The sequence below is a fragment of the Dipteris shenzhenensis genome, chromosome 6 (assembly GCF_047967505.1).
Source record: "Dipteris shenzhenensis isolate YYH24624 ecotype China chromosome 6, Dip_SZ_1.0, whole genome shotgun sequence".
NCBI classification, from domain to species: Eukaryota; Viridiplantae; Streptophyta; class Polypodiopsida; order Gleicheniales; family Dipteridaceae; genus Dipteris; species Dipteris shenzhenensis.
The window spans coordinates 57,049,531-57,068,256 of record NC_141601.1 but is presented as its reverse complement, the minus strand read 5'-3'; the positions used below and the strand labels follow the sequence as shown (position 1 = coordinate 57,068,256).

The 18,726-nt window shown below is 39.0% G+C and overlaps 1 protein-coding gene across 1 annotated transcript; it reads right to left on the bottom strand.

Annotated features, from left to right (window-relative positions):
- Positions 1-334: 334 nt before the first annotated feature.
- Positions 335-1,117, bottom strand: LOC147901396 (uncharacterized). The gene is made up of 2 exons (XM_087376482.1): positions 901-1,117; positions 335-826 (listed from the first exon to the last, which is right to left on the bottom strand). Exons 1-2 carry the CDS (start codon positions 1,115-1,117, stop codon positions 645-647), a joined length of 399 nt encoding a protein of 132 aa, XP_087232608.1. The 3' UTR covers positions 335-644.
- Between the last annotated feature and the right edge of the window lie 17,609 nt (positions 1,118-18,726).

Here is an 18,726-nt window from a genome sequence, read left to right as displayed (position 1 = left end):
GGTTCCACTATGAGAGAATAGAGGTACATGAGAGTACAAGGGTTAGCCCTCCCTTCAAAAGGTAGATATGTATATAAGACCAAAAGTTGATTTGAACTTTGTCCCAAAAGTATGTGCATACTTGCATAGAAGTTTAATTTCATATATGAAAGAGCAATAAAGCACTATCCAAGAAACTTGGTCATGAATAGTTAATTTCCTTTAACATAAGCCATACATGCAAGGTTGATTCTATAAGTTAACATGACGATGCAAGTACCCTTAAAAATGTTATAAGCTCTCTTGAAAGAGAGAGAGGCATCACCACTGCGCCTCTTGGAAACTAAGGCTCCATTAACTTCATAATGTTGGGGTGTGGCAACACACTAAAAACGTTATGGTCTACATGCAAATTTACATTAAGGACTCCAATGTTATGTTACCTTAACTAAGAAATGATGAGTGCATACTTTTTTTTCCCCACACAGATATGGCCAACTATGAGGGGCACATCCGCGAGTGGCTTACTTTGTTTCTCGAGATTCGAATGTGGACAGCCAAGTGTGTGCATACTTACAAGGACATATGTTGTGAAGTAATGATGTATATGTGTAGTATAGAGACCACTAGACAAAGTCTCTCCTTCCCTGTACACATATATATCATTACCAAGCGCTGAGGCCATCAGGCCTGCCGCGAGACAGTTGGCGAGGTGTGGTCCTCTCCATGTCCACTTTGAAGGTGGATCCGAAAGCCTGGCCATGGCTGTCCAATCTTGGTACAGCCGTCACCTCTTTCAACGGATGCTCGAAACTCCTCAGTCCCTCATGGCTTGAGAAATAGCATCCTGCACCAAGAACAACCAGCGCACTGTTTGGATCTTGTTTGGGTGGAGTAACTGTAGTGTTCTGGGCTGCTTACCTTGAGGGAACGTTGCGAAGGAGGTGCCGCAGTTTTCCTTGATGAGCTCCGCGTCGTCTGAGAAGGCAACAGATCCATCCGCCGTAGTGCCCCAGCACAACGGCACCTTCATGCACACAGAGTCGTGATGTGTGGCCAGAAATTTAGCGGCCAAGTCCACACTGATTTTGCTTGACGTGGGGGAAGCGAGTGCCTCAGGACTCTTAGCGATTGACATGTGGAAGATACCCAACATCTTGCAGGACTGAATTAACGAGTGATATGGGTGCTAGATGCTTGGTTGTTGAAGCCAACGACTTGGGAAAGCTGCTTAAAAACTGAGGCTACAAGACGAAAGGCAGGATGAGATTGCAGGATAGAGCAGAGCGCTAAAGTTTGAATGCACGAGTGCCAGAGATTCTTTCAACATCTGCCAATTTTATAACTTTATTTATCATATCCTCGCTATGGAATCACAATTATCAGGCTTTTAAGAGGACCCACGGTGACTCACGTCTGCCCTCCACGCCACAAATCCAGATAGTGTGGGAGGGGACCCCACGCAGGGCGCGAGAAAGAGGGAACTGAGTTGTGTCATGCATCTCTGTGCACATGCACTCAAGCAAAACAGGTGTCTGTGTTTGTGTGTGTGTGAGAGAGTCATGCATCGCTGTGTACACTCAAGAAAAACACATGTCTATGTCTGTGTGTGTGTGTGAGAGAGTTCACCCCAAAAAAAAATTGTGAGAGAAAGAGAGAGAAAAGTTGTGAGAGACAAAGAGAGAGAGAGAGAGAGAGAGAGAGAGAGAGAGAGAGAGAGAGATTGGGGTTTGATAGATCACGTAAACTTTTTTAATAAACTCTCGTTAAACGTTCATGTGTACATGCACTCAAGCAAAACACATGTCTATGTCTGTGTGTGTGTGTGTGAGAGTTCACCCCAAAAAAAAATTGTGAGAGAAAGAGAGAGAAAAGTTGTGAGAGACAAAGAGAGAGAGAGAGAGAGAGAGAGAGAGAGAGAGAGAGATTGGGGTTTGATAGATCACGTAAACTTTTTTAATAAACTCTCGTTAAACTTTTTTAATAAACTCTCGTTAATAACCTCTCATAGATTGCCCTTAAAATTATTTTAGCCGTAATTAATTATTAATAAACCACAAATTATACTAGAGTCCACTGACATTCATGCTCTAGAAAGCCACTACTATGCTTTCAAAAGGCACATTTTGATAATGACTTCACATTATTTCTAGTCAAAATGACCTTATCATTAAGAAGGCTTTCAATCACTGATAGTGATTGGTGTGGAGATTCGTTTTTTTTCAATGAACAAGTTGTTGAGGAGGTTTTCGTAATCAATGTGGACATTCATTTATTCTTTAACAAACAAGTTGTCCCACTAAAGATAGTGATTGGTGTGGAGATTCATTTTTCTTCAACAAACAAGTTGTTGAGGAGGTTTTTGTAATAGTGTGGACATTATTTATTCCTTAACAAACAAGTTGTCCCACCAAATTAAGAATAGTTCGCAAGAACAGTCTCACTATGAGTGCCTTTTAAGTACTTTTTATAGGTAAAAATGAATAAAATATTACGCATACAGGACGTATGTTAAAACCCTTATTGGATTAGTTCTATTACTCCATGTGTGTAAGGAAAGCATGTCATTTCCCTAGCTATGACAATTATTTTATTAAAAATATAGCACAGGATTGAGCTTAAATTACTTTGGCTAAATCTATCTTAATTTTGTTAATATTCGATTATCCATGGATCAATTGATTTCATGACATACATACATGTATAACCAATGTTCACCCTTTGTTTACTCTCTTGCTAGGTAGTCTTCTTTCGCATAAGTTTATTAACCTTCGAAGAGAACAATGCATGCATTCATGTTCTCTTGTTTTTAGCTCGGGGACTTACATGCCATTTATATACATGAAAAATTTCTCTCTCTCTCTCTCTCTCTCTTCATCCATCCATGTAAAACTAAGAGATAGTACAAGTCCAAGAAATGTATAGTCGCAATGCTTGCAGTATGTCCTGCTCATTAGTTAGTTTGTGGATGCATTCCAGAGATGAGTGAAGGTAGTAGTAAATTGCATGCTCTCCTTTGATTTTCTTATTTGGCTATTCCATATGATAGGTAAACACCACCTTTTCCATGCATAAAAGGATAATAGATATGATCAACCTCCTTGTTTCTATATCATCTAAATTTTGTTGTACAAAAATAATGTGATCCGTATTAAAAAAAAAGAAGTATGTTCCTTATGACTTATTGGAATGTCAAAAACATATGGATAAGATAAATTGCAGCCCACATGCACAACTTGGTATATCATTCAATACTGCATTTTGTGCCCATTGATTTTCCCATACCATCAATCATAGGATCTTATAGAAACAAGAACATCTTAGCTCATTTCCCACATTTGTTGTACTATGTCATGTTGTGGTCCACTAACATGAAGAGAAATGTAGGCTTGAACGAGTATCTACACAATTTGAATATGATGTTTGCTTTGGATTTTGTACAATGAAGCTAGTTGTTTATGCTCTATGCAAACTAATGTGACATTCCTTGAATTTAAACCTCATAAAAATGTAATAACTTTATTGATGACTTCTTGGGTTTATGTTTACTAGGAAAAACGAAGTATATTAGTATGGCAAGGACTAGCTACATAATTACAACTCTACTTCACGAACAAAAATCAAGATTTCACTTATAAACCCATAACAAAACAAGACCTAGGTATCACCTAGGTACAATCATGTGGGACCCTCCATCTGACGCCATTGATAACTTATGTGGAAAAGCCTAAATTAATGCCTCACTGTGAAGGTGAGACTAAAACACTTATTACAAGGTAGTATTAATTGTGATAATTGTAAAAATGCCATGAGACTATCCTCCATTTGTTTTTCAAAAACTAATGTGGTAGGTGGTTTGGAGCTGGCAATGGCTAGCCAAATTGATGTGTAAGGATATCACTTCGTCTATTTGTTCTCACCTCTACACAATTTTCCTAGCAATAGGGGGATCTATACCAACCATCATAATGCTCTACACAAAGCAAAATGGCATCATCTTCATTTAATGTTGCAACTATCACAACTTCATTCTTATGCCAACTTGCATTAAACATACAATTTTATTTCATAAATATCAAGGAAACTGAAATTCTATACCTCCCAATATGCTTAAAACTTTTCATGTAACATTAACACATTAACATGTCTTTATCTTTCATGTCATCCAAAGTTATACGTTTGTCATAGTTAAGGTACGAAAATTGCTATTCAAGTTCCATTCTATTCTTTATGACTTTTTGTATAGTTCCATGTGATACAAAGACTAAATAAAGATAATCTAGAAAATAATGCATGCTATTTACTATGACTTTTCATACATATCCATATGATACAAAGACTAAATGAGGCTAGTTGAATGTGAATTTTCCATAGTACACTTTCATGTGACTTCTCCATACACTTTCATGTGATACAAAGACTAAATAAGGCTAGTTAAAGGTGACTTTCCCATGTGCCTTCTCCATACAATTCCATGTGATACAAAGACTAAATGAGGCTAGTTAAATGTGACGTTTCCATACACTTCCAATGGTGACTACTCCATAAACTTCCATGCGATACAAAAACTCAATGAGGCTAGTTAAATTGTTGTGGACGAAGGTCAATTTTCATGCTGTACACTAGTAGCTTCTTGTGTTATTGAGATATCTTTGCTACTCGTAATCTAAAAACTGATATGTGTGCTTTTTCCACGCACATCCATGTGCAATAAGCTAAGGCTTTGTCTTTTCAATTGCTAGCACCTCTTCACTCTCTACAAAGTATGATGATTATGATTGTGTGAAACAAATATCTACTTCCTTTAAATCTATAACTTTAGGAGAGCATGCCCCACTTTTTTGAAAATATATTTCCTTTTTCACTCTTGATAGTTACATGATGAATGGACTTCTTATGCGACTCTAGATCACCAAAATCTAATATAATTAGGGCCTACTATGAATCGTAATTTATGTATATTTTTCCTTATCCAACCATTATAGCTAATAAATCTCCATTTTTGGCTGATTCCATTTATGCTTTGTGTTTTATGTTTATATTGTATGGACCTATTTCAAATTCTACATTTGTAAATAATAATATAGTGTTGATCATTTTGTTCTAAAGAGTTCTTGCACATATTTTCATAAAACAAATTGAGATATTTGGAGGCCTTTTTAAGGATTACAAATGTGTGTGCATACATGTGCATGTACACATGCATGTACATGCATGCACAGGTACATGTGCATGTATGAACGTGTGTGCATGCACGTGCACGCACGTGCGCGCACACACACACACATGTATACTTCCACAACTATGAATTAATATTTTATGTACCCCTGTGAAATCTCCCCTCACTCTCTTTTTAACCACCCTACACACCAAGCCCACTAATCGTCCCATACCTCCTCTAATCCCTTTTCAACCCATGCACTCATTCACTCCTTACTCCACTTGTGACTTAAACTTTTATAATTATATAAGAATCCATATGGTTGTCTATATTCCTAGATAAAGCGATAACAAGCCGGGAAAAATAGGCATTACCTATCTACCCAAATGTAACTATGATGTTTTAAACGTAGTTTGTTTGGATGGTGGCAAGTAAGTGGACCCCAACCTTGGAGCCTAGACTGCGTGAGGATTTGACATCTTTGTTCAACATTATGTTTTTTTTAAAACAATATTATTAAAAATTATTAATTTTGGTTAAAATTTTTGCAAACTCTAGTTGTTGCATTTTCGAACTTGGATGTCTCAAACATTTTTGACTTATATGTTTTCCTTTTTTTACTTTTTATTCAATTGATGGAATTAATTGTATGGCTCAATTATTGATGGGATTTTTAAATCTAAACACACACTTTGATTTCCCAACTAGCCTTTGGTAGCCTTTGGTCAGCTAGTTCCATACAGTTAATTCACATCCATCGGATAATTCTTTAGCATTGTTAATTCCTAGTCATTTTGTGATCTGCCTTAATTTTTTCCTAACTTTTATATCTATTTTGCAAAAGTGGTTTACCCATTTACTATTGGCATCATTTTTTCATTTTGACACTTATCATACAAATGCACTTTTATTCACTTATTATTAGTAGGTGGGGAGTAACCCACCTGGTCTTACCTCAGGGGTGGGGGTAACCCCCCCCCCCAACACACACACACACACACACACACACACATTTTCTCTATTCTCTCTTTCTCTTTCTCTCTCTCTCCTTCTCACACACACACACACACTTACACTTTCTACCTTCTCTCTCTTGATCACATACACACACACACACACACACACACACACATTAATCTTGCTTAATAGTCTTTTCATTTTCACACACACAATTTTCTCAGTAAAAAGTTCTAACCCCCTTTCCCCTGCTCTTTTTTCCAATTCTATGTTTGGCTCCTTAATATTTGTATTTTTTGTACTATTTAGTCCCTAGATAATAAACCCCTCCAACCCCTTTCAATACCCCCTTGTTAATAAACCACTCCAACCCCTTTTCAAGTTCTATTAACCAATTCCCCTCTTTTTATTTCTATTATTTTTTAAGGTTCTCCCCCTTCCCCGTTATTTTTATATTTACATAAGAGTGTCACACACACACACACACACACACACACACACACATGTACACCCCTACTATCTCACCTAAAGGGGAAAGTTTATACTTCTTTATGTGCTTTAGTGTGTCCTTTAACCCCCTAGTCCTTAATTAATTTTCTTTTTTTATTGATTGCTTATAATTTTCTTTCCCTTAAACATGCTTGCTTATAATTTTTACACACTTGTCCTTTATAAAAAATCCCCCCCCCCTTTTTTTTCCATGTTTATAACAAATATTTTCCCACCTTGGGAATATTTTATAATAGGGCATATTGTTGGGTAATAAACCCATTAAATGAAAATTTTCCCCTTCATGTCCCATGTTATTTGTCCCCCCTTATGGACTGCTTTTTGGTTAGTAGCTTCTTTGTGGTTAGGTTGTATGTTAGTTATGATATAACCAACCCCCTACCTAATTTACCTCACTTGCCCACCTAACTGGGCTTCATGGCCTACCTCTATGTGTCACTTCCTATCTTCATAACAACAAAAAACAAGACACCTTGACAACTCACCATCACCACCTTTCCCTAACTACCATGCACTCCACACTCATTACTGCTCATCCATTTTTTTCTCTAGTTATATGTGCTTCTCTTTGGTGCTCTTCACTTTGACTACTCCTCCCTCACACTTATCTCGTAAAGTGCCCCTTTTTCCTGCATCTCTCTCCTCCGCTATCCTTTTCTCTCACCGCCTTACACGTTGAGGAGTCCTTCCTAGCAAGCACTCTATTTCCCTTGCTCATGGATGCCTTCAAGCTCGCAGGTGGATGGCATACCACCTTTCGCCCTTGCTCTTTTCCTTCCTTTCTGGCTCCCTTCTTGGGACATTTTCCTTCACTTTTTGCCCTTCATCATCTCTATTGCTACCTCACTTCACCCATGACTAGCTTTCATCCACGATCCCTTCACCTGTCTTGCTACATCTTTCGTCGCAATTACTTGAAGGATGCGTTGCTTTGACTAGATCCTTGCCAACTGATCCTCTGCTGTGTTTTTCTATGTGTCGGCTCATTGGCCTCCCTTTATTACTTCTATGGCCAAGCTTCTCAACTAGTGTGTCGTTCGTAGGAAGTTTGAACACTCCTCCCCATTGCAAGGTTACTCACTTGTTTTTGTTTTTGCTCTGGCCGATGGGTTCAGTACGCCCATTGTTCTCTTTTCTTACGTATCATGGATTCTCTTGTGCAAGGTACACTGTAGCTTGGTTTCCCTTTGGACTCATTGGATGTTACTTGCTCCTGTTCAATTACGCTATACTTGGTCTCCTTATGTAAAAGGTCGCTCTCCTTACATAATATTGCTCTCCCTATATACTTTGATGATCGCTCCCCTCCTCACTCCCTTGCATGGTGCACAGGCTGCTTTGCAATTCCTTCACAAGTCGGTGGGGCTAACTATTGACTACTTGTCAGCCATCTTTAGCTAGTTAGGCTTATACATTTACTTGTTTAAGTTTACGTTAAGGCTGACGTCCGATTTGGCTTTTTTTACACACACACACACAATTTTGTTGATTATCTTAAACCTTCTAACCGTTTCTTTGTTTGTTAGGCCTTTTAACTCTTTTACTTCTAATTGGGTAGGTATATATTCTTACTTATATAATTATTTATATATGTCATGTTTCTTTGTTCTTTGCCCCTCACTAACTTATTGTAACTATATATATATATATATATATATACTTGTACGTATATAATGTATTGTGCTTAACCCTTTTACTCTCCTCAAACCCCTACTTTTATGTTCTCATTTTTTATTGTACTATTTTTCTCTGATTGTATTATATTAATATTCCCTTTCTTTTATTTAAATTTTGCTCCTTACATGTTTAATTTGCTTTACTTTACTATTTCCATTAATGTCTATATATTTATACTTCTCGCCCTTTTAACCAGCATGTACTTTCTCCTTTTTTAATGGGTTTTTTCCTAGCCCCCTTTTTTTCTTCACTTTATGGTAAGCATAACCCTTCTATATTGTTTCTAAATAGTCTCCTATTTTCTTTTCAAAAAGGAAAAAATGAATAAAAATTTAATTAATTATTTTTTCTTCATACTCATATTAACATTTAACTATGCAAGTAATTTATGCCTCCTATGCTATGGTTTATTCTAACTTGTGTAACATAAATCAATAATATTTTTTGTGATGGTTCCCATGGCTTGTTTCAATTTAGCTCTTTTTTCTCTATTAATTATTGTAAAATTTGCTTTACTTGTAGGAGGTTATTCATTTATTTACGTGAATTTCAAAGGTCTATCAATTATGGATATGGAATACCCCTCACGTGACATGTGATGCTACTTTTGCATTATACTCTTATTGTATTTTCAAAAATTTACTTGTGAATTTGGACGGTTGTCTATGTTCCTTGGTAAAGCAATAACATGCCAGGGGACATAGGCATTACCTGTTTACCCACATTTGAAATCATGATATTCTAATACCTCATTTTTCTTAGATGGTGGTAGGTAAGTGAACGCTGACCTCGAAGCCTGGATCACCAGATGGATTCTACACTTTTGTAAACCTACCTTGTTTGGCTGTAATACCTTTGAAATAAAATTATATCTCATTTCTTTTAAATATTTAAATCTCCACATTTGAATTATTTTTAAATTTTAATTATTTAGTTTAAGGCCAACAATCTATGACTGAATCGATTGTATGGTTCAATTATTGAGGGGATAATGAATTCTAAACACACACACACACACACACAGACACACATGTATACTTCCCCAACTATGAATTAATCTTTTATGTCCCCCCCATGAAATCTCCCCTTTACACTCAACCACCCCACACACCAAGCCCACTAATCGTCCCATACCTCCTCCAATCCCTTCTCAACCCATGCACACATTCGCTCCTTACTCCACTTGTGACTTAAACTTCACTTGTGACTTAAAATTTTTTAATTATATAAGTATCCATATGGTTGTCTATATTCCTAGGTAAAGCGATAACAAGCGGGGGAAAACATGCATTACTTGTCTACCCAAATGTAACTATGATGTTCTAACACCTAGTTTGTTTGGATGGTGGCAGGTAAGTGGACCCCAACCTCAAAACCTCGACTACCTGAGGATTTGACATCTTTGTTCAATATTATGTTTTTCAAACTCAATATTATTAAAAATTCTTAATTTTGGTTGAAATTTTTGCAAACTCTAGTTGTTGCATTTTTCTCAACTTGGATGTCTCAAACATTTTTTCCTTATATGTTTCCCTTTTTTAACTTTTTATCCAATTGATAGAATTAATTGTATGGCTCAATTATTGATCGAGCTTTTTAATCTACACACACACACACACACACACACACTTACTTCTTAGCTATGATTTTACACAGGGTCGAGTTTAGAATTGAGTTGAAGCATGCACATACCCACACACTCACAACTCTAGGTCCCCTAGTTTACTTCGCAAGGAATATGGGTTCCCCCTTCACTCTAGAAATCTTGTGGTTTCATCCATTGGCTACCATATCTTGTTAAGCCGTATCTTGTAAGAGACATCCTAATCATGATTGTTGTCGTGATCACCATCTCTATTTCATTCTAAATTAGAGGACTATGATATGAGTATCTATGTAGGATAAATAATCGAAAAAAGTATATTGATTTGGACACTCTTTCCCCTCGTTAATATTTTTAAATCACGTGGTGGTATGAGTCCCTGCTTCCTCAAATATCTTAGGGCAGTGTGCTTAAGAGAAAAGGCCAAAAGCTTTTAAGAATGGCCACTTGGATTCCACCTTCTTCTTCAGATCAGCCGCCTTAGTCCCAAATCCTATTAATTGTAATAAAAAAAGGAGGATATGAATCCAAATTCTTTATGTTCCACCCTGGCACGCAAAGACCTACTGTCCAAGAGTAGTAAATTGAGTGTCAACCTAATGTAAAAGGACTCCTCCATTTAGACTTGTGTGAGCCTATACCTGGACACCACCTAACGGCTACTGCCCTCATCTACCTCTAACCTGTGATTCTTGGCTGGCCTCAAACCTCCTCAGGTCATATCCTGCAACAAGTTTTTCTGATGCAGCTCTCTTGCTCCTTCCTTCATGCTCTCAGTAAGTATGCAACTTGGAACCTCCCATATCTTAGCTCTGTATATGTGCATGCATGCTCATTGCATCATGCATACAATGCATGCACACGCGTGCACACACACACACACACACTAGTTGTTTAAAAAAAATGCCAATAGTAATGCAAGAAATGGTATGTGTGCAAGGTGATGTGGGGGGAGAATACCATATAATAAAGAGAGCATAGAGGCCATGTTTGAGGTGTCAAGCATCTTTGTGCCACACACACACACACACACACACACACACACACACATAGTAACCATTAAAAAAATACCAATGGTAATGTAGTAAATAAGTGGTGTGCAATGTGAGGTAGTGATGATATTGTTCAATAAGAGGGTATGGTTGAGTTGGCAAGCTTTCTCTATGCAAGTCTTACATGTGGGTGGCCCCATTTGTGTATTAAATAGGGTGGTTGTACATAGTCCATACTAGATAATATTATAAAATTGGGAAAGCAAAATGCATTGGCAAAAGCATCTTTTTGCTAGCCCTCTACTTGCCCATGTAACAATTTTATATTGGGATAGTCATCATGTATATGTCACCCAATGATCCTACAAGGATAGCAATTCTTGATTTATATAATGCAAGTTAAGGGTTACCATACTGAATCAAAGGTATTAGAAATTATTCTCACAAGGAAGACGTCCTCCCCCTCCTTGAGCATATGGAAGGCCTCTTTATTAGTTGGACATTGGCTCTAAACAGAATCCATATAAATAGAGAAGGTACATACATGCATACACTTCCGCTTTTTTAGAAGCCTCTTGTAATCTTTTAATGTGAATAAATTCCCCCTTCTTGATCTCCACCATGAGCTCTTTGCTCTTACATCATGCTGTCTTACTCTCCCCTTCCCTTGCCACCATGCTTCATCCCTCCTTCTTTGTGTAATACTCTCACCATCCCCATCCTCTCCCTCTCCCATCATAATTACTCTTTGCATTGGAATTAACTATGTGGGTCATGGTTCCATGGAGACTTGTAAAATTGGTGTAGCTATAGGTAGGATCGAGTCTCAATTGTGCTAGTAATCATGCGATTTTCATCTCTTTCCCCCCATATCTTTACTCTTATTCAATATACTTGTGCCTCCCTTGCCCCTCACTTAATCTCCCCCTCACCTCCCCATGTTCCTGCTCTCCTCTCTTGCCCCTATCTCATAGCACCTACCCTAGTAGCTCACCATGTCTCACCTCTCATAGAGTTGCTCCCCTAACCCCCTCTACTACTCGACCATCCCCCTAATCTCTCTCTACTTTTGCCCCTCCTCTCAACCTACCCCATCATCTCTCCCTTACCTTAGCATTGCCATTCCCCTCCCCTCTCATGCTATTTTGAAAAAACCCCTCCCATGCTCAATAGACTCCCCACTCAATACTCAACTACCCCTCACATCTCCTTGCTTTTTATTCCTTACCTTGGCACCTCTCCCTTCCCATGCTATCTCAGCCCCCTCCCCTCTCTTGGCTCATTCACTATCCCTTACCCCCTCATTGTACTCCCTTACATCAGTAGAAGTCTTACCCCTTTTCCAACTAGTCGGTGGGGGGTAGCAAAGTATTCATAATCTTGGAAGAGTCCTTCAACTAATAAGTTGAGGGCATCAATAGAATGTATGAAGTGAAGGTCCTTCGACCAATAGGTTAAGGCCATCGCTACCAAAAATTAAAAGTAAAACCTTAATGGTAAAATTGCAAATTTTGAGATTAAAACCAGATTATCTGTGATAATTGGAGACTTCTCCTAAAAATCAAGGCAATTTGTAATATTTTCCATTGTCAATTGGTAGCCTCATATCAGCTAGATGAACAGAATATGGATACTCTTGTAATTCATGTAGGCCATGGGCAATGTTTACATCTAATAATTACATGGTCAAAGCATTAAGGCCTAGCAACCAAGGGAAGGAATTGATCCTATATTCCAGGTGCCAAAATAAGGTCTGCAACCTACTTTTCTCAAGCATATCCATTAGTTGAAAGATTTTTCTTATCTTACAATGGATATACAAGTGTGTGTTTTTCCTAGCAACCAATCTATTAACCTACTTCACTATTCCAGAGCAATTCCCATCTCAACATAGTGTCAAATCAAACCAGATGCAATCACATGTTATAGTGTTGGCTCTTTCCCACAGCTTCCATAGGAAGAGCAAGGTATTCTTAGTATGTCACCTACAAATATATTGGTGGTGTTGTTTGTAGTATAAGTGTAGCTTAGGACCTCGAATCGTATTCCGGTGAGAGACGTAGGCTTAAGTGTGGTAAGAAAACATAGTGCATGCATGTGTTAATGGAACGTGCATCATCATGGTTGGGGTAATGAAGGCTTTCGCCTTCATTGGGGGTTGTGTTAAATTACACGGTGCAACAGAATAGAAAATAAACAAAGAATAGAGAGTACACAGTAAACTGGAGACGAAAAAAAATTTTCCTTCAATACTGATGTAGTACAGATGATGGCTTCGTCCACCTGTGTGCTCCCACAGTGGAGCTTAGATGGCGATCTAAACAGATACTAGGTGAAGAGCTACTAGCTGGAAGATCTCTGCTGGAAGATTTGATATGATATGATGGAATGGATTGGGAAGGTTGCCTATTTATAGCTATGAGGGCGGCAGTCGGATCAATGTAGTCGGTGGAGCCGACCAATCAACCTAGTCAGTGGAGCCGACCAGTTAACCTAGTCGACAGAAATGACTAGTCGTCCATGGAATATTCAAGGAATATTCCCTATACCTTCACGAGATCAAGGGGCTCCCACACAATCAAGACAATGTGCCTCGTTATGCTACCAGCTTACCTACCCTGCCTAGCCCACAAGCTAGACTCACATAGATCACCTTTCTACCATGAACGGTCTCATTGATAGACCTCATTTGACATGCAAGTGAGAGTGCTCTCAACAGAAGCAAAAATGGAAGAGGGAGAGAGAGAAATAGAAAGCCACACAAGTTTTTGGTGGGTGCAGAACACCCTAATCTTTTTTTTCATTCATTTATATATGTGTTTGAGTATTGCACATAATTGGGGTAAAGGCACAGTGACCTTTAACCCCCACAACCTCCCACTTAAAGGGCAATGTGCCTTTAGGGAGAACAACCAATGAGCATACTATCCTATGCCCATCAATACATGTCAATACTCAAACCACTGATTGGGTAGACTCTTCATCAACATATCTGCAGGGTTATCATCTATATGAACCTTGACAAGCTCTATGCGCTTGTCCTCAAGTACCTCCCTGATAAAATGGTATTCGATCTCAATGTGTTTGGTCTTTACATGAAAGATCAGATTTTGTGCTAGCTGAATCGCACTCATGGAATCACTATGCAATGTCGGTACACCCGTATGAATCCCCAAATCTCCCACTAGCTGATCAAGCCATATAGCCTCCTTGCAACCCTCTATGGCTACAACATACTCAGCCTCTGTGGTAGACAAAGCATTGCACTTTTGTGCACGAGACATCCACGACATTGCACCACCTGCAAAGATGAACACATAACGAGAAGTGGATCTCCTACTATTTACATGCCTTGCATAGTCTGAATCTGTATACCCAAGTACATGCATGTCTCCTCTACCAAAGCAAATGCACATCTCCTTGGTACCCTTCATGTACCTCATGATGCACTTAACTGCCTCCCAATGCCTCTTTCCTGGATTAGCTGTATACCGGCTAACAACTCCCACTACAAATGCAATGTCTAGTCTAGTAGCTATCATAGCATACATAAGACTCCCAACTGTTGATGGATAAGGAACCTTGGCCATCATGGCCCTCTCCTCATCTGATTTGGGACTATCTGTATGAATCAGTTTCACATATGGAGGCAATGGAGTACTCAATGCCTTCCCCCCCTCCATATTGAAATGCTGCAATACTTTTGTAACATACTCCTTCTATGAAAGCCAAAGGAGTTTTTTACTCCGATCATGCGTTATGCGCATACCAAGAATATGACCTGCAAGTCCCAAATCCTTCATATCAAAGGCTTCATGCAACTTGGCCTTTAATGCATCTAGATCATAAGTATTCTTGTTATCCTTAGCCCTTTTAGTGTAGAGGTAGTGATCAATTTCACTCCTTCTAAAACCCTGGGACCAAATGAAAGCATCAAACTTCTGATACCATTCTCTAGGCACTTGCTTAAGACCATAGAGACTCTTCTTCAGCTTGCAAACTAAATGCTCTTTGCCCTTTCCTTCAAAGCCTTCTGGCTGCACCATGTAAATTTTCTCATGTGAATCCCCATGCAAGAAAGCTGTCTTGACATCCATCAGCATAAGCTCCATATCTTCAACTGCCACTAGTCCAAGCATGCATCTAATGTGGTCATCTTCACAACCGGAGAGAATATCTCATCAAAGTCCACACCCTTCTTTTGCTTGAAGCCTTTAGTGACCAAACGGGCCTTGTACCTAGGCACATCATCACCTGTGACCTTCATCTTGTAGACTCATTTACATGGCAATGCTTTCTTACCATGTGGCAAAGAAACCAAGTCCCAAGTCTTATTATTCATAAGTGAACTCATCTCTGATTGCATAGCATACTCCCACTTATGTTGATCCTCGTGCATCATAGCCTCTCTGTAGCAAGAAGGCTCCCCGCAATCAGTAAGCATCACATAGTTTACTCTTGGAACAAACCTATCAGGCGGTCTAGACACTCTAGATGATCTTCTCAAGGGCATTTTAGTTTGCTGTCCCACCTACACATCAGCCACATTTGGCTCATCATTTCCACCAATAGATGATCCATCATCTACCCTTGATTGTATACTTGTGGGAGTACTTGGTGGTACCATTTCTTGCACATTTGGTGCATGGACAGCTTGCTGTCTATCAACATATGCAAGTGGATTCACATCCTGGAAAGTGATTCTCCTCATTTCCACATCCCTCATGGGTGCCTTATCCATCTTCTTCTCATTAAAGACTACATCATGGCTGCGTATGATCTTCTTTGCTTCTAGATCCTAGAGGCGATAGCCCATCTCTCCACTTTCACCATAACCCAGAAAGATGCATTTCCTAGACTTAGGTTCTAGCTTCTTTCGAAGCTCTTTTGGCACATCTACATATGCCTCACACCCAAATATACGTAGATGAGAGTAAGAGCACTTCTTGCCACCCCATGCCTCTTTAGGAATACCACCATCCAAACTCTTACTAGGTGATCTATTAATCACATGCACTGCAGTCTTCATTGCCTCAGCCCAAAAACCACCAGAAAGACTTGCATTGGAAAGCATGCATTGCAACATTTCTTGAATGGTACGGTTCATCTTTTCTGCAACTGGATTTTGCTCTGGAGTGCGAGGGGATGTGAGCTCCCTCTTAATCCCACGTGTATCATAGAAATGCTGGAAGTCATGAGAGATAATCTCCACCATTGTCAGTCCGTAGGCATTTAAGCATTCTACCTGACTGATTCTCAACCAAGGCCAGCCATTTCTAAAATACCTGGAACACATCACTCTTCCGAGCTATAGCATAAGCCCACACTTTCATGGCGGCTGATCTTACCACCATTTAAGGTAAAGTATAAGGACTCTGACATGCCATCCTCCATGACCAATGGGTGTTCTCGTACATCCCTTAGAGTCCATTGCAATGTGACATTCACATTCTTGACATCTCCCTCTTCGACATCAATAGACAAACTTACCCTGAATTGTCGTCATCATTAGAGTCTAGGGGAAGCCACCAGCCATTTGTTTTCTTCCAATGCCTGTACTGAAAAGCTAAATACAACATTTGGCGTGACAAATGGTATCTAATAACCACATTGTCTTTACATGTGTGACATTTAAACACATCACCCTTTTGGTCACCTGACCTGGTTCCCTTATTCATCCCAAGTAAATCTTCAAGAGCATTTTTATCTACATCATCAATGAATGTCACATAGTATTCAGCCCCGCCTAATGACCGTGTAGGCATGGGACCACATACGTCTGAATGCAACAAGTCAAGCTTTTCAAACTCTTTCTTTCCTCTTCTTTTATGGGCTGATTTAGTCTACTTCCCATAGAGACAGTGCTCACAAAATTCAAAATCAGAGAAAGTCAAATGCAGTACATAACCCAAATGGCATAAGAGTTTCATCCCATTTTGGCTCATATGGCCCAACCGGCAATGCCATAAAGAAGTGCTTGGTTGCTCGGTTATTGCAACAACATGATCAAATGCCCCTAATACATGTAAGGGATACAAAGTCCCATACTTGGCACCCCTGGCCAAAAGCATAGAGCCCTTCTAAATTTTCCAACTCCCAAAACCAAAGTTGGTCTAAAAACCAGCATCATCTAGCTGACCCGTTGAAATGAGACTCTTAGTCAACTTAGGCACATGTCACATTTTTCAAAATAAATGTAGACCCATTTGCAAAAGAAAACTTTATGTCACCTACTCCCACTATGTCACATGCATAGTCATTTCCAAGATGCACACAACCTGTCTTTCCATTGTCATAAGTGGAGAACCATTCCCTATGGGGAGTAACATGGAATGAAGCACCAGAATCCAAAATCCAATCCTAGGAATATGCATCATCTGAAGTCATGAGCAAGTATGTAGGTAGACTAGACATGAAGCCAGCAGTAGGTTCTTTTGGGGCTACCTCTTTCTTAGAGGTAGGTTCTTTTGGCACTACTGCTGTCTTGGCCCCAAGTGAGCCAAAACCTTTAAAAGCTCTAATTCAATTGAGAAAAAGTTAAAACTTTTTGTAGATACATATTTTGGCACTTATGACATTCGAAATGAGCTTAAGAGACTCCAAAACCCTAAAAACGACTGCAAACATGGGTGCCTTCTGACAATTTAAAAAAAAACATCAAATAGGAAAGTATGCACCCGCGTGCTAGGTCAATGATATCATCGACTTGGTGCACGTTTGGTCGATGATATCATCAACTAAATGCATGCCAAGTCAATAATATCATTGATCAAGGAACAGAAGAGGTCCTTTGTAGGGATGATGTTTGGAAAATGCATGAATTCAGTAAGTTTTTAGTTTTTGACTACACAAAATATAGTTTTTTTTAAAAAAGTTATATTTTAATGAAATTTTGAGGGAATCTTAAAACAGGTACCAATGTTATGTACCTAAAATAGATGTTACACTATTCTATCCTTATTAAGGGCCTTGTCTTAGGGGATCCATTGGCTAAGAAGTGCCCATTCCAAAACTAGGTCAACAAGGAATAATGGGGCATCTGGAAGATCATCCTCCACTCTTGTCATCGGTTCTCCATTGGGAATACGAGATATGTGATCATCTGTAAAGTGCATCCGTCCCTTCCTTTAGCAATGGTCAAATTAAACTCTAAAAGAATGAGCATCCACCCCATGATGCGTCCAATCATACATGGTTTATTAACCAAATAGAGGAGAGCCTAATGATCTACAAAGAAGACAAACTTGTTTGCCAACAAGTAATACCTAAACTTCTTTACTGCATTCACCATGGTAAGTCCTTCTCACTCAATCGTGGTATAGTTAATTTCCATGTCATTCAATGGGTGGCTTGAAAAATATATCGGGTAATCTAAATTAAACTCGCTTGGTAGCTCCAACACACACCCTATTGTGAACTTAGAGGCATCAATATGGACATAGATATCAAGTCCCAGTTTGGTGCTCGCAAAATTGGGACTGATGCCAGAGTGAGTTTGAGGGTCTCATAGGTAATTTGGCATTCTTCTGTCCAATGAAAGATGATCAATAGCTTATACAAAGCATGAGAGATCTCAGCATAATTGTAGATGAATCTACAGTAATCCCATATGTCCACTAAGTCTATAGACATCCTTCGCATTAGTGGGGGGCGATAACTCCAAAATAAGCTTGATCTTATTATAATCCATGGAGATCCCATTCTTGGGCACTATGTGTCCAAGTATAACCCAGTGTTTAACTGAGAGCTGACATTTGAGTGGGTTGAGGGAGATTCAGTAGAGACAACATCTTTCAAACACAAGTCTTAGGTACTTAAGGTGATCATCCCATTTGGATTGAACGCAC

Excerpts from the sequence above, each read along its gene's own strand:
- LOC147901396 (XM_087376482.1), bottom strand. The coding sequence starts at position 1,117 with ATGTCAATCGCTAAGAGTCCTGAGGCACTCGCTTCCCCCACGTCAAGC. Across the intron at positions 827-900 it reads CTTCGCAACGTTCCCTCAAG|GATGCTATTTCTCAAGCCAT; the intron begins GTAAGCAGCCCA and ends TTCTTGGTGCAG.